This window comes from Telmatherina bonti, assembly GCF_933228915.1.
Source record: "Telmatherina bonti genome assembly, chromosome: 8".
NCBI lineage: Eukaryota > Metazoa > Chordata > Actinopteri > Atheriniformes > Telmatherinidae > Telmatherina > Telmatherina bonti.
In genome coordinates, this window is record NC_136626.1 from 39,054,091 (window position 1) to 39,069,186 (window position 15,096).

At 60.8% G+C, this 15,096-nt stretch overlaps 1 protein-coding gene across 2 annotated transcripts; it reads left to right on the top strand.

The window, feature by feature from the left end:
• The first annotated feature begins 10,576 nt into the window (after window positions 1-10,576).
• Window positions 10,577-14,715, top strand: akr1a1b (aldo-keto reductase family 1, member A1b (aldehyde reductase)). Of its 2 annotated transcripts, XM_079245017.1 has the most exons (10): window positions 10,605-10,686; window positions 11,086-11,358; window positions 11,440-11,535; window positions 12,675-12,794; window positions 12,909-13,060; window positions 13,498-13,693; window positions 13,775-13,974; window positions 14,079-14,151; window positions 14,242-14,328; window positions 14,488-14,715. In XM_079245017.1, exons 3-10 carry the CDS (start codon window positions 11,455-11,457, stop codon window positions 14,551-14,553), a joined length of 975 nt encoding a protein of 324 aa, XP_079101143.1. In that variant the 5' UTR covers window positions 10,605-10,686; window positions 11,086-11,358; window positions 11,440-11,454; the 3' UTR covers window positions 14,554-14,715. The 2 variants fall into 2 exon arrangements, with proteins under 2 accessions (XP_079101142.1, XP_079101143.1); XM_079245016.1 differs by lacking the exon at window positions 11,086-11,358 and having other exon boundaries at window positions 10,577-10,686.
• The last annotated feature ends 381 nt before the right edge of the window (window positions 14,716-15,096 follow it).

Consider the following 15,096-nt stretch of genomic DNA (forward strand, 5'->3'; position numbering starts at 1 on the left):
GACTGGGAGCGACTGGTAGCGACTGGGAGACTGGGGGAGACTGGGAGACTGGGGGAGACTGGGGGAGACTGGGAGACTGGGAGAGACTGGGAGACTGGGAGCGACTGGGAGAGACTGGGAGACTGGGAGACTGGGAGCGACTGGGAGACTGGGAGAGACTGGGAGCGACTGGGAGAGACTGGGAGACTGGGAGAGACTGGGAGAGACTGGGAGACTGGGAGCGACTGGGGGAGACTGGGAGACTGGGAGCGACTGGGGGAGACTGGGAGACTGGGAGAGACTGGGAGAGACTGGGAGCGACTGAGAGAGACTGGCAGACTGGGAGAGACTGGGAGAGACTGGGAGCGACTGGGGGAGACTGGGAGACTGGGAGCGACTGGGGGAGACTGGGAGAGACTGGGAGACTGGGGGAGACTGGGAGAGACTGGGAGACTGGGAGCGACTGGGAGACTGGGACCGACTGGGGGAGACTGGGAGACTGGGAGAGACTGGGAGACTGGGGGAGACTGGGAGACTGGGAGCGACTGGGAGACTGGGACCGACTGGGGGAGACTGGGAGAGACTGGGAGACTGGGGGAGACTGGGAGCGACTGGGAGACTGGGGGAGACTGGGGGAGACTGGGAGACTGGGGGAGACTGGGAGACTGGGAGAGACTGGGGGAGACTGGGGGAGACTGGGAGACTGGGAGAGACGGAGAGACTGGGAGACTGGGAGCGACTGGGAGAGACTGGGAGAGACTGGGAGACTGGGAGCGACTGGGAGACTGGGAGAGACTGGGAGACTGGGACCGACTGGGAGAGACTGGGAGACTGGGAGAGACTGGGGGAGACTGGGAGACTGGGAGCGACTGGGGGAGACTGGGAGACTGGGAGAGACTGGGAGACTGGGAGCGACTGGGAGAGACTGGGAGAGACTGGGAGCGACTGAGAGAGACTGGGAGACTGGGAGAGACTGGGAGAGACTGGGAGACTGGGACCGACTGGGGGAGACTGGGGGAGACTGGGAGCGACTGGGAGACTGGGGGAGACTGGGAGACTGGGAGCGACTGGGAGACTGGGGGAGACTGGGAGACTGGGGGAGACTGGGAGACTGGGAGCGACTGGGAGACTGGGGGAGACTGGGAGAGACTGGGAGCGACGGAGCGACTGGGAGAGACTGGGAGACTGGGAGCGACTGGGAGAGACTGGGAGACTGGGAGAGACTGGGAGACTGGGAGCGACTGGGAGAGACTGGGAGAGACTGGGAGCGACTGAGAGAGACTGGGAGACTGGGAGAGACTGGGAGAGACTGGGAGACTGGGACCGACTGGGGGAGACTGGGGGAGACTGGGAGCGACTGGGAGACTGGGGGAGACTGGGAGACTGGGAGCGACTGGGAGACTGGGGGAGACTGGGAGACTGGGGGAGACTGGGAGACTGGGAGCGACTGGGAGACTGGGGGAGACTGGGGGAGACTGGGAGCGACTGGGAGACTGGGGGAGACTGGGGGAGACTGGGAGAGACTGGGGGAGACTGGGAGCGACTGGGAGAGACTGGGAGACTGGGAGAGACTGGGAGACTGGGGGAGACTGGGAGAGACTGGGAGACTGGGAGCGACTGGGAGACTGGGGGAGACTGGGAGACTGGGGGAGACTGGGGAGACTGGGAGACTGGGGGAGACTGGGAGCGACTGGGAGAGACTGGGGGAGACTGGGAGACTGGGAGCGACTGGGAGACTGGGAGCGACTGGGAGACTGGGGGAGACTGGGAGCGACTGGGAGAGACTGGGAGCGACTGGTAGCGACTGGGAGACTGGGGGAGACTGGGGGAGACTGGGAGACTGGGAGAGACTGGGAGACTGGGAGCGACTGGGAGAGACTGGGAGACTGGGAGACTGGGAGCGACTGGGAGACTGGGAGAGACTGGGAGCGACTGGGAGAGACTGGGAGACTGGGAGAGACTGGGAGAGACTGGGAGACTGGGAGCGACTGGGGGAGACTGGGAGACTGGGAGCGACTGGGGGAGACTGGGAGACTGGGAGAGACTGGGAGAGACTGGGAGCGACTGAGAGAGACTGGCAGACTGGGAGAGACTGGGAGAGACTGGGAGCGACTGGGGGAGACTGGGAGACTGGGAGCGACTGGGGGAGACTGGGAGAGACTGGGAGACTGGGGGAGACTGGGAGAGACTGGGAGACTGGGAGCGACTGGGAGACTGGGACCGACTGGGGGAGACTGGGAGACTGGGAGAGACTGGGAGACTGGGGGAGACTGGGAGACTGGGAGCGACTGGGAGACTGGGACCGACTGGGGGAGACTGGGAGAGACTGGGAGACTGGGGGAGACTGGGAGCGACTGGGAGACTGGGGGAGACTGGGGGAGACTGGGAGACTGGGGGAGACTGGGAGACTGGGAGAGACTGGGGGAGACTGGGGGAGACTGGGAGACTGGGAGAGACGGAGAGACTGGGAGACTGGGAGCGACTGGGAGAGACTGGGAGAGACTGGGAGACTGGGAGCGACTGGGAGACTGGGAGAGACTGGGAGACTGGGACCGACTGGGAGAGACTGGGAGACTGGGAGAGACTGGGGGAGACTGGGAGACTGGGAGCGACTGGGGGAGACTGGGAGCGACTGGGAGAGACTGGGAGAGACTGGGAGACTGGGAGAGACTGGGAGCGACTGGGAGAGACTGGGAGACTGGGAGAGACTGGGAGACTGGGGGAGACTGGGAGACTGGGAGCGACTGGGGGAGACTGGGAGAGACTGGGAGAGACTGGGAGACTGGGAGAGACTGGGAGCGACTGGGAGAGACTGGGAGACTGGGAGAGACTGGGAGACTGGGGGAGACTGGGAGACTGGGAGCGACTGGGGGAGACTGGGGGAGACTGGGAGAGACTGGGAGACTGGGGGGGACTGGGAGAGACTGGGAGACTGGGAGCGACTGGGAAACTGGGACCGACTGGGGGAGACTGGGACAGACTGGGGGAGACTGGGAGAGACTGGGAGACTGGGGGAGACTGGGAGACTGGGAGCGACTGGGAGACTGGGAGCGACTGGGGGAGACTGGGAGAGACTGGGAGACTGGGGGAGACTGGGAGCGACTGGGGGAGACTGGGAGAGACTGGGATACTGGGGGAGACTGGGAGCAACTGGGAGACTGGGGGAGACTGGGGGAGACTAGGAGACTGGGGGACACTGGGAGCGACTGGGAGAGACTGGGGGAGACTGGGAGACTGGGGGAGACTGGGAGACTGGGAGAGACGGAGAGACTGGGAGACTGGGAGCGACTGGGAGAGACTGGGAGAGACTGGGAGCGACTGGGAGACTGGGAGAGACTGGGAGCGACTGGGAGAGACTGGGAGACTGGGAGCGACTGGGGGAGACTGGGAGAGTCTGGGGGAGACTGGGAGACTGGGAGAGACTGGGAGAGACTGGGAGACTGGGAGAGACTGGGAGCGACTGGGAGAGACTGGGAGACTGGGAGAGACTCGGAGAGACTGGGAGACTGGGAGCGACTGGGGGAGACTGGGAGACTGGGAGCGACTGGGGGAGACTGGGAGAGACTGGGAGACTGGGGGAGACTGGGAGAGACTGGGAGCGACTGGGAGACTGGGACCGACTGGGGGAGACTGGGAGACTGGGACAGACTGGGGGAGACTGGGAGAGACTGGGAGACTGGGGGAGACTGGGAGCGACTGGGAGACTGGGACCGACTGGGAGACTGGGACCGACTGGGGGAGACTGGGAGAGACTGGGAGACTGGGGGAGACTGGGAGCGACTGGGGGAGACTGGGAGAGACTGGGAGACTGGGGGAGACTGGGAGCGACTGGGAGACTGGGGGAGACTGGGGAAGACTGGGGGAGACTGGGAGAGACTGGGGGAGACTGGGGGAGACTGGGAGACTGGGGGAGACTAGGAGACTGGGAGAGACGGAGAGACTGGGAGACTGGGAGCGACTGGGAGAGACTGGGAGACTGGGAGAGACTGGGAGACTGGGAGCGACTGGGAGAGACTGGGAGCGACTGGGAGCGACTGGGAGACTGGGAGAGACTGGGAGCGACTGGGAGACTGGGAGACTGGGAGAGACTGGGGGAGACTGGGAGACTGGGAGAGACTGGGGGAGACTGGGAGAGACTGGGGGAGACTGGGAGACTGGGAGAGACTGGGGGAGACTGGGAGAGACTGGGGGAGACTGGGAGACTGGGAGAGACTGGGGGAGACTGGGAGCGACTGGGAGACTGGGAGAGACTGGGAGCGACTGGGAGACTGGGAGAGACTGGGAGACTGGGAGCGACTGGGAGAGACTGGGAGACTGGGAGAGACTGGGAGACTGGGAGCGACTGGGAGAGACTGGGAGACTGGGAGACTGGGAGCGACTGGGAGAGACTGGGAGACTGGGAGAGACTGGGAGACTGGGAGCGACTGGGAGAGACTGGGGGAGACTGGGAGACTGGGAGACACTGGGGGAGACTGGGAGACTGGGAGAGACTGGGGGAGAGTGGGAGACTGGGAGAGACTGGGAGCGACTGGGAGCGACTGGGAGACTGGGAGAGACTGGGAGACTGGGAGCGACTGGGAGAGACTGGGAGACTGGGAGAGACTGGGAGACTGGGAGCGACTGGGAGAGACTGGGAGCGACTGGGAGAGACTGGGAGACTGGGAGAGACTCGGAGACTGGGAGAGACTGGGAGAGACTGGGAGACTGGGAGAGACTGGGAGACTGGGGGCGACTGGGAGAGACTGGGAGAGACTGGGAGCGACTGAGAGAGACTGGGAGACTGGGGGAGACTGGGAGCGACTGGGGGAGACTGGGAGAGACTGGGAGACTGGGGGAGACTGGGAGCGACTGGGAGACTGGGGGAGACTGGGGAAGACTGGGGGAGACTGGGAGAGACTGGGGGAGACTGGGGGAGACTGGGAGACTGGGGGAGACTAGGAGACTGGGAGAGACGGAGAGACTGGGAGACTGGGAGCGACTGGGAGAGACTGGGAGACTGGGAGAGACTGGGAGACTGGGAGCGACTGGGAGAGACTGGGAGCGACTGGGAGCGACTGGGAGACTGGGAGAGACTGGGAGCGACTGGGAGACTGGGAGACTGGGAGAGACTGGGGGAGACTGGGAGACTGGGAGAGACTGGGGGAGACTGGGAGAGACTGGGGGAGACTGGGAGACTGGGAGAGACTGGGGGAGACTGGGAGAGACTGGGGGAGACTGGGAGACTGGGAGAGACTGGGGGAGACTGGGAGCGACTGGGAGACTGGGAGAGACTGGGAGCGACTGGGAGACTGGGAGAGACTGGGAGACTGGGAGCGACTGGGAGAGACTGGGAGACTGGGAGAGACTGGGAGACTGGGAGCGACTGGGAGAGACTGGGAGACTGGGAGACTGGGAGCGACTGGGAGAGACTGGGAGACTGGGAGAGACTGGGAGACTGGGAGCGACTGGGAGAGACTGGGGGAGACTGGGAGACTGGGAGACACTGGGGGAGACTGGGAGACTGGGAGAGACTGGGGGAGACTGGGAGACTGGGAGAGACTGGGAGCGACTGGGAGCGACTGGGAGACTGGGAGAGACTGGGAGACTGGGAGCGACTGGGAGACTGGGAGAGACTGGGAGACTGGGAGCGACTGGGAGAGACTGGGAGACTGGGAGAGACTGGGAGACTGGGAGCGACTGGGAGAGACTGGGAGACTGGGAGAGACTCGGAGACTGGGAGAGACTGGGAGAGACTGGGAGACTGGGAGAGACTGGGAGACTGGGAGCGACTGGGAGAGACTGGGAGAGACTGGGAGCGACTGAGAGAGACTGGGAGACTGGGGGAGACTGGGAGAGACTGGGAGACTGGGACCGACTGGGGGAGACTGGGGGAGACTGGGAGCGACTGGGAGACTGGGGGAGACTGGGAGACTGGGAGCGACTGGGAGACTGGGGGAGACTGGGAGACTGGGGGAGACTGGGAGACTGGGAGCGACTGGGAGACTGGGGGAGACTGGGAGAGACTGGGAGCGACGGAGCGACTGGGAGAGACTGGGAGCGACTGGGAGAGACTGGGAGACTGGGGGAGACTGGGAGCGACTGGGAGACTGGGGGAGACTGGGAGACTGGGACCGACTGGGGGAGACTGGGAGAGACTGGGAGACTGGGAGCGACTGGGAGAGACTGGGAGAGACTGGGAGACTGGGAGAGACTGGGAGCGACTGGGAGAGACTGGGAGACTGGGAGAGACTGGGAGACTGGGAGCGACTGGGAGAGACTGGGAGACTGGGAGCGACTGGGGTAGACTGGGGGAGACTGGGAGACTGGGGGAGACTGGGGGAGACTGGGAGCGACTGGGAGACTGGGGGAGACTGGGAGACTGGGGGAGACTGGGAGACTGGGAGCGACTGGGAGAGACTGGGAGACTGGGAGAGACTGGGAGACTGGGGGAGACTGGGAGAGACTGGGAGACTGGGAGCGACTGGGAGACTGGGGGAGACTGGGAGACTGGGGGAGACTGGGGAGACTGGGAGACTGGGGGAGACTGGGAGCGACTGGGAGAGACTGGGGGAGACTGGGAGACTGGGAGCGACTGGGAGACTGGGAGCGACTGGGAGACTGGGGGAGACTGGGAGCGACTGGGAGAGACTGGGGGAGACTGGGAGCGACTGGGAGACTGGGGGAGACTGGGAGACTGGGGGAGACTGGGGGAGACTGGGAGACTGGGAGAGACTGGGAGACTGGGAGCGACTGGGAGAGACTGGGAGACTGGGAGACTGGGAGCGACTGGGAGACTGGGGGAGACTGGGAGCGACTGGGAGAGACTGGGGGAGACTGGGAGCGACTGGGAGACTGGGGGAGACTGGGAGACTGGGAGAGACTGGGAGAGACTGGGAGACTGGGAGCGACTGGGGGAGACTGGGAGACTGGGAGCGACTGGGGGAGACTGGGAGACTGGGAGAGACTGGGAGAGACTGGGAGACTGGGAGCGACTGGGAGAGACTGGCAGACTGGGAGAGACTGGGAGAGACTGGGAGACTGGGAGCGACTGGGGGAGACTGGGAGACTGGGAGCGACTGGGGGAGACTGGGAGAGACTGGGAGACTGGGGGAGACTGGGAGAGACTGGGAGACTGGGAGCGACTGGGAGACTGGGACCGACTGGGGGAGACTGGGAGAGACTGGGAGACTGGGGGAGACTGGGAGACTGGGAGCGACTGGGAGACTGGGACCGACTGGGGGAGACTGGGAGAGACTGGGAGACTGGGAGACTGGGGGAGACTGGGAGCGACTGGGAGACTGGGGGAGACTGGGGGAGACTGGGAGACTGGGAGACTGGGGGAGACTGGGAGACTGGGAGAGACTGGGGGAGACTGGGAGACTGGGGAAGACTGGGAGACTGGGAGAGACGGAGAGACTGGGAGACTGGGAGCGACTGGGAGAGACTGGGAGAGACTGGGAGACTGGGAGCGACTGGGAGACTGGGAGAGACTGGGAGACTGGGACCGACTGGGAGAGACTGGGAGACTGGGAGCGACTGGGAGACTGGGAGCGACTGGGAGACTGGGGGAGACTGGGAGACTGGGGGAGACTGGGGGAGACTGGGAGACTGGGAGAGACTGGGAGACTGGGAGCGACTGGGAGAGACTGGGAGACTGGGAGCGACTGGGAGACTGGGAGAGACTGGGAGCGACTGGGAGAGACTGGGAGACTGGGAGAGACTGGGGGAGACTGGGAGACTGGGAGCGACTGGGGGAGACTGGGAGACTGGGAGAGACTGGGAGAGACTGGGAGACTGGGAGAGACTGGGAGCGACTGGGAGAGACTGGGAGACTGGGAGAGATTGGGAGAGACTGGGAGACTGGGGGAGACTGGGAGACTGGGAGCGACTGGGGGAGACTGGGGGAGACTGGGAGAGACTGGGAGACTGGGGGAGACTGGGAGAGACTGGGAGACTGGGAGCGACTGGGAAACTGGGACCGACTGGGGGAGACTGGGACAGACTGGGGGAGACTGGGAGAGACTGGGAGACTGGGGGAGACTGGGAGACTGGGAGAGACTGGGAGACTGGGAGACTGGGAGAGACTGGGAGACTGGGGGAGACTGGGAGAGACTGGGAGACTGGGAGCGACTGGGAGACTGGGGGAGACTGGGAGACTGGGGGAGACTGGGGAGACTGGGAGACTGGGGGAGACTGGGAGCGACTGGGAGAGACTGGGGGAGACTGGGAGACTGGGAGCGACTGGGAGACTGGGAGCGACTGGGAGACTGGGGGAGACTGGGAGCGACTGGGAGAGACTGGGGGAGACTGGGAGCGACTGGGAGACTGGGGGAGACTGGGAGACTGGGGGAGACTGGGGGAGACTGGGAGACTGGGAGAGACTGGGAGACTGGGAGCGACTGGGAGAGACTGGGAGACTGGGAGACTGGGAGCGACTGGGAGACTGGGGGAGACTGGGAGCGACTGGGAGAGACTGGGGGAGACTGGGAGCGACTGGGAGACTGGGGGAGACTGGGAGACTGGGAGAGACTGGGAGAGACTGGGAGACTGGGAGCGACTGGGGGAGACTGGGAGACTGGGAGCGACTGGGGGAGACTGGGAGACTGGGAGAGACTGGGAGAGACTGGGAGACTGGGAGCGACTGGGAGAGACTGGCAGACTGGGAGAGACTGGGAGAGACTGGGAGACTGGGAGCGACTGGGGGAGACTGGGAGACTGGGAGCGACTGGGGGAGACTGGGAGAGACTGGGAGACTGGGGGAGACTGGGAGAGACTGGGAGACTGGGAGCGACTGGGAGACTGGGACCGACTGGGGGAGACTGGGAGAGACTGGGAGACTGGGGGAGACTGGGAGACTGGGAGCGACTGGGAGACTGGGACCGACTGGGGGAGACTGGGAGAGACTGGGAGACTGGGAGACTGGGGGAGACTGGGAGCGACTGGGAGACTGGGGGAGACTGGGGGAGACTGGGAGACTGGGAGACTGGGGGAGACTGGGAGACTGGGAGAGACTGGGGGAGACTGGGAGACTGGGGAAGACTGGGAGACTGGGAGAGACGGAGAGACTGGGAGACTGGGAGCGACTGGGAGAGACTGGGAGAGACTGGGAGACTGGGAGCGACTGGGAGACTGGGAGAGACTGGGAGACTGGGACCGACTGGGAGAGACTGGGAGACTGGGAGCGACTGGGAGACTGGGAGCGACTGGGAGACTGGGGGAGACTGGGAGACTGGGGGAGACTGGGGGAGACTGGGAGACTGGGAGAGACTGGGAGACTGGGAGCGACTGGGAGAGACTGGGAGACTGGGAGCGACTGGGAGACTGGGAGAGACTGGGAGCGACTGGGAGAGACTGGGAGACTGGGAGAGACTGGGGGAGACTGGGAGACTGGGAGCGACTGGGGGAGACTGGGAGACTGGGAGAGACTGGGAGAGACTGGGAGACTGGGAGAGACTGGGAGCGACTGGGAGAGACTGGGAGACTGGGAGAGATTGGGAGAGACTGGGAGACTGGGGGAGACTGGGAGACTGGGAGCGACTGGGGGAGACTGGGGGAGACTGGGAGAGACTGGGAGACTGGGGGAGACTGGGAGAGACTGGGAGACTGGGAGCGACTGGGAAACTGGGACCGACTGGGGGAGACTGGGACAGACTGGGGGAGACTGGGAGAGACTGGGAGACTGGGGGAGACTGGGAGACTGGGAGCGACTGGGAGACTGGGAGCGACTGGGGGAGACTGGGAGAGACTGGGAGTCTGGGGGAGACTGGGAGCGACTGGGGGAGACTGGGAGAGACTGGGATACTGGGGGAGACTGGGAGCAACTGGGAGACTGGGGGAGACTGGGGGAGACTGGGAGACTGGGGGAGACTGGGAGACTGGGAGAGACGGAGAGACTGGGAGACTGGGAGCGACTGGGAGAGACTGGGAGAGACTGGGAGCGACTGGGAGACTGGGAGAGACTGGGAGCGACTGGGAGAGACTGGGAGACTGGGAGCGACTGGGGGAGACTGGGAGACTGGGAGCGTCTGGGGGAGACTGGGAGACTGGGAGAGACTGGGAGAGACTGGGAGACTGGGAGAGACTGGGAGCGACTGGGAGAGACTGGGAGACTGGGAGAGACTCGGAGAGACTGGGAGACTGGGAGCGACTGGGGGAGACTGGGAGAGACTGGGAGACTGGGGGAGACTGGGAGCGACTGGGGGAGACTGGGAGACTGGGGGAGACTGGGAGACTGGGGGAGACTGGGGAAGACTGGGGGAGACTGGGAGAGACTGGGGGAGACTGGGGGAGACTGGGAGACTGGGGGAGACTGGGAGACTGGGAGAGACGGAGAGACTGGGAGACTGGGAGCGACTGGGAGAGACTGGGAGACTGGGAGCGACTGGGAGACTGGGACCGACTGGGAGAGACTGGGAGCGACTGGGAGACTGGGAGCGACTGGGAGACTGGGACCGACTGGGAGAGACTGGGAGACTGGGAGCGACTGGGAGAGACTGGGAGACTGGGAGATTGGGGGAGACTGGGAGCGACTGGGAGAGACTGGGAGCGACTGGGAGACTGGGGGAGGTGAAATGGGCGGCTGTTTTCGCCGGAAATGGAGGAAACGTCACACCGGACACGGAAACGGACCGAACTCCGGTGGAAAAGCTCCGTCCTGCAGGCAGGTCTCCCTGACGGACCGACAGGAGGTCTCTGTCCGAGGATCGGTGACCCTGAAGCCGCGTGTCGGTGAGTTACATGTTAGCAGGCTAACCAGTAAAAGCTGGTGGTTTATACTGGTGTTGGAGCGGCTGCTGACTGGAAACGACGGAAACACCGCAGATCTTCCAGCAGACATGCTACACAGCTGCTAACAGCTGGTTGTCTGCTGCGCGTGACTTCCGGGAAATCAGCTGACGTCACATCACGTGATTTTTCTGACTTTCTGTGATGAAGACAAACAGCTGATTTGGTTTTGGTGCTGGAACAATAAATCTTCAGTTTAAAGTCTCTGTTTCCCTGTTAGGTGAAGCCAGATCTGGAAGGAAGTGTGTGTGTGTGTGTGTGTGTGTGTGTGTGTGTGTGTGTGTGTGTGTGTGTGTGTGATGTTTAACGTGTAGGATGATTGACATGTTGGTAATTTAACAGGCCTCGGGTGCACGTGGAACCTCATACCCTACCTAAACCTCGCCCACTGGGGGTCCCCAGAGCGCCCGCTGGACGCCAGGCTGGACCTGACCTGCAGCAATGTGGCCAAACCCCCCCAGCACCAGGGTCCAGGTCCCGCCACCCAGCCCAGAGCCAGTGGTCCCTGGCCCAGACCCCACCCACGACGGCAGAACACAACCAGAAGCCCCCCCCACTCCCTGATGTGATGTTCCGTGACTTTTCTCTGGTTGACTTGTGAATGTGTTCCACACAGTGAGCGTTGTGACGGGCCGCCTCTGCTTCGTGGTCGGTGCGCTGCAGCTGTAAACCAGCCGTCTGCTCTTTCCCCTTAAGGTTCTCTGGAGAGGAATGAACGACTTTGCAGTTCTCAACACGGGCCGTAAGATGCCACTCCTCGGACTGGGAACATGGAAAAGTGAGCCGGGAAAGGTAGAAACTTCAGTCTTTGACCAGAGAGGCAACTTAAACATGTGTGTCCAGCCGACCTTTTCTTTATGTGCTATAGATGTATGATGATTAGATCAGCAGTCCCTCCAGATAAAGGTAAACCTCCATCTGATGGTTCCAACTCATACCACCCCGTCCCATCATGATCCTGCATCGCTCAAGTTAAAGCTGGGCTGGGTCAGGCTGGGGAGCTGGTGCCCTGTTCTGGCCCCTCCCACTGCCCTGATCCCTCCGCCTGTCCTGGCTCCTCCCATTGAACTGGCTCCTCCCATTACCTTGGCTCTTCCCCAGCCTTGGCTCCTCCCCCTGCCCTGATCCCTCCCCCTGTTCTGGCTTCTCCCATTGCACTGGCACCTCCCTCTGTCCTGGCTCCTCCCTCTGTTCTGGCTCCTCCCCCCGCCATGGCCTCTCCCCCTGTCCTGGCTCCTCCCTCTGTTCTGGCTCCTCCCCCTGTCGTGGGTGGGAAGATGATGGATAAAATCATAATGGGCCCAAAAATCATCAAATTGTAAAGAAAGTCATTTATTCCACTAAAACCATCAGTTTAATTTAATGATCAGTATGAAAGTAGGCACATCTGTCCATCCCAGTTTCACATCTGGATAAATGTTTTTGTCTCATGGAATGGAAACCACCATGTCTGGTTTTCCATGACAGAAACTGGGAGTGTTCCAGTGGGGAAGCTGGTAACTTTAAAACCTAGTTAAATTTAGCAGCTAGTTAGCGAGAAACTGTGAGTCCCAGTTTCCAGATGAAGGAGCGTGTGAGGACAGAGGTATTGATCTGCGATCGCATAGGCATGACCAGGGGACCCGGAGCGGTTCTCAGTGTGATCAGAAAGTTCACATCCGGAACTTTCCCCCAGTTTCTGAGTGGCGTCGATGGAAACCAGAGATATGATGGTTTTAATCTGATAATCGTAATATTTATTCATGAAGAGCGACAGATAACTCCCAGTCTGTACACTGGTTGATATGAGAAATACTTCATGTTACCACTAGAGGGAGCAGGAGTACCACTAGCAGTACATATTTATGTAAATATTTATGTATGTGTGTGTGTATATATACTTTACTTTAGGCAGTGTTTGGTTCTCTGGGTTTTCTTCTGGCTTCTTCCAGGTAAAGCAAGCGGTCCTGTGGGCGCTGGAGGCTGGGTACCGTCACATTGACTGTGCAGCCATCTATGGGAACGAGGTTGAGGTTGGGGAGGCTCTCCAGGAGACCCTCGGCCCTGACAAGGTAGAACGGTTTTACTACATGGCAGCTAACATGACCTCTGAACAAACGCTCTGCAACCCTGTGGGGAGTTAAAAGACTGAAATGTACATGAGACGATGCTGTCTGCTTCCCCAGCCTCTGAGGCGAGAAGACGTGTTCGTCACATCCAAGCTGTGGAACACTCGCCATCACCCAGAGGATGTGGAGCCGGCCCTCCTGAAGACGCTCAGGGATCTGAAGCTGGAGTACCTGGACCTGTACCTCATCCACTGGCCACACGCCTTCCAGTGAGCTCAACCTGGTCTGAGAACCAGATGGTCCAGCGATTGTCCCGAGGAAACCAGCTGGTTACCGCGGGACAACGGGGGGACTGGCATGGAGTCGGTTATGTTGACATAATGAAGTCGTCCATGTGAGATTGGCTTCCTGTGGAGACGTTCTCTGGTTGAGCTTAAAATGGAAGTTAAAGGAGCTGATATTTCGGGATGATATAGAGATGGATCATGTTCGAACATTACTATCGGAGAAATGATGAGGATCATTCAGGGTTGATTAATTTCCCAACAGTATAATGGTGTGAAATCACTGAAACCCTCCTGAGAAGTCAGAGTTTTATGTTTGTATCCTGATGTCTGGAGGATGTGCAGAGAGCCGTAAGCAGAACAGTTTCTGTCAGTCGTCTTTGGTTTCAAGGTGCTGAACTCTGCTTCCTGGTTGTGTCTAGACGAGGAGACAACCCTTTCCCTAAAGACGAGGATGGCAGCTTGTTGTACGACCACACAGACTACCGGCTGACCTGGGCTGCCATGGAGAAGCTGGTGGAGAAGGGTCTGGTTCGATCCATCGGCCTGTCCAACTTCAACAGCAAGCAGATCGATGACATCCTGGCCGTCGCCAGCATTAAACCCACCGTCCTCCAGGTGCGGCGGGTCTGAGACGATGGCGATGCTGCTGCTGGTGGCGGCTGGTGACTGTAGTTTGTCTGTGCCTGTATCCGGCAGGTAGAGAGCCACCCCTACCTGGCCCAGGTGGAGCTGTTGGCCCACTGCCGGGATCGGGGTCTGGTAATGACAGCGTACAGTCCTCTGGGGTCTCCTGACCGGGCCTGGAAACATCCAGACGAACCGGTCCTGCTACAGGAACCCGTCATCGCCTCGCTGGCAGAAAAGTATCAGAAATCTGCAGCTCAGATTGTCCTGAGGTGAGTTTACAATGAAGTTTCCCTCCCATCACCTGGAGGCTCCGAGGAGCTCTGCAGATGGAGACCTTCAGGTCGGCTACAGACTGGTGCTGGTGCTGTTGCAGGTGGCAGACGCAGCGAGGGGTGGTGACCATCCCGAAGAGTGTGACCGAGTCCCGCATTAAGGAGAACATTCAGGTGCAGACGTTTTAAACCAACTGTGAGCTTTTCCCCAACACGAGGAGTTGTGTCTACATGAATCAGGATGTGTGTAAAACGTGTTTTCAGGTGTTCGACTTCACTCTGGAAGCAGAGGAAATGAAGACCATCACCGCTCTGAACAGAGGCTGGCGCTACATCGTCCCAATGATCCAAGTGAGACGTCTCTCAGCACCCAAGGCTTTTATTTCACATCAGATTCCACGCCATGTTCAGCGCCAGTCCTGGCAGGCACAGAACTGGCAATCAGGAGGAGGAGACCAGTTCTGAACTGGTGAGCAGAGGGAAACATTACTGAATCTCTTTTTGTTCCAGGTGGGAGGACGACTTGTTCCCCGGGATGCAGGACATCCTCACTACCCCTTCAATGACCCGTACTGACCACCAGAATCTGCAGCCTGGTTCTGTGCCTTTAAAACCCTGAGCGAGTTCTCCTCACGCCACTGAAGAGTTGAGCCAAACCCCGCCTTCAGTTTGTCACATTCTGCAGTCGACATCCGGCTGTGGTGGTGTTGTTTTATAAATAAACATTTTCTTACTTCCCTTTCATCTGTCGTCTCTTTAGCAGCTGATGACCAGTACAAGGTTTAAGGTTTGTCCCAACTGGTGGAAACTACGGTCTTCCACATGGAGGAATCAAATCAAAGATTTTTATTATTTATCCCCGAGGGGAAATTCAAGGTTCGAACCAGCTTGTCCAAGGTTTGACATACAGACATTTACATTTGACAAGTTTACAGAACGAAACTGAAACTTCTGCCCAGTTTTTAGCTTTCTCACTGCTTTTACAGGAAATCCAGCTCATTAGTGGATCATCTTTCCAGACCTTTATAGATGTGTTAAATATATAAATACCAGACGCAGTGGGAGGAAAACTGGTCGTAAACTGATCAACAGGAGGGACCGGGGCATCTGATGATGGCT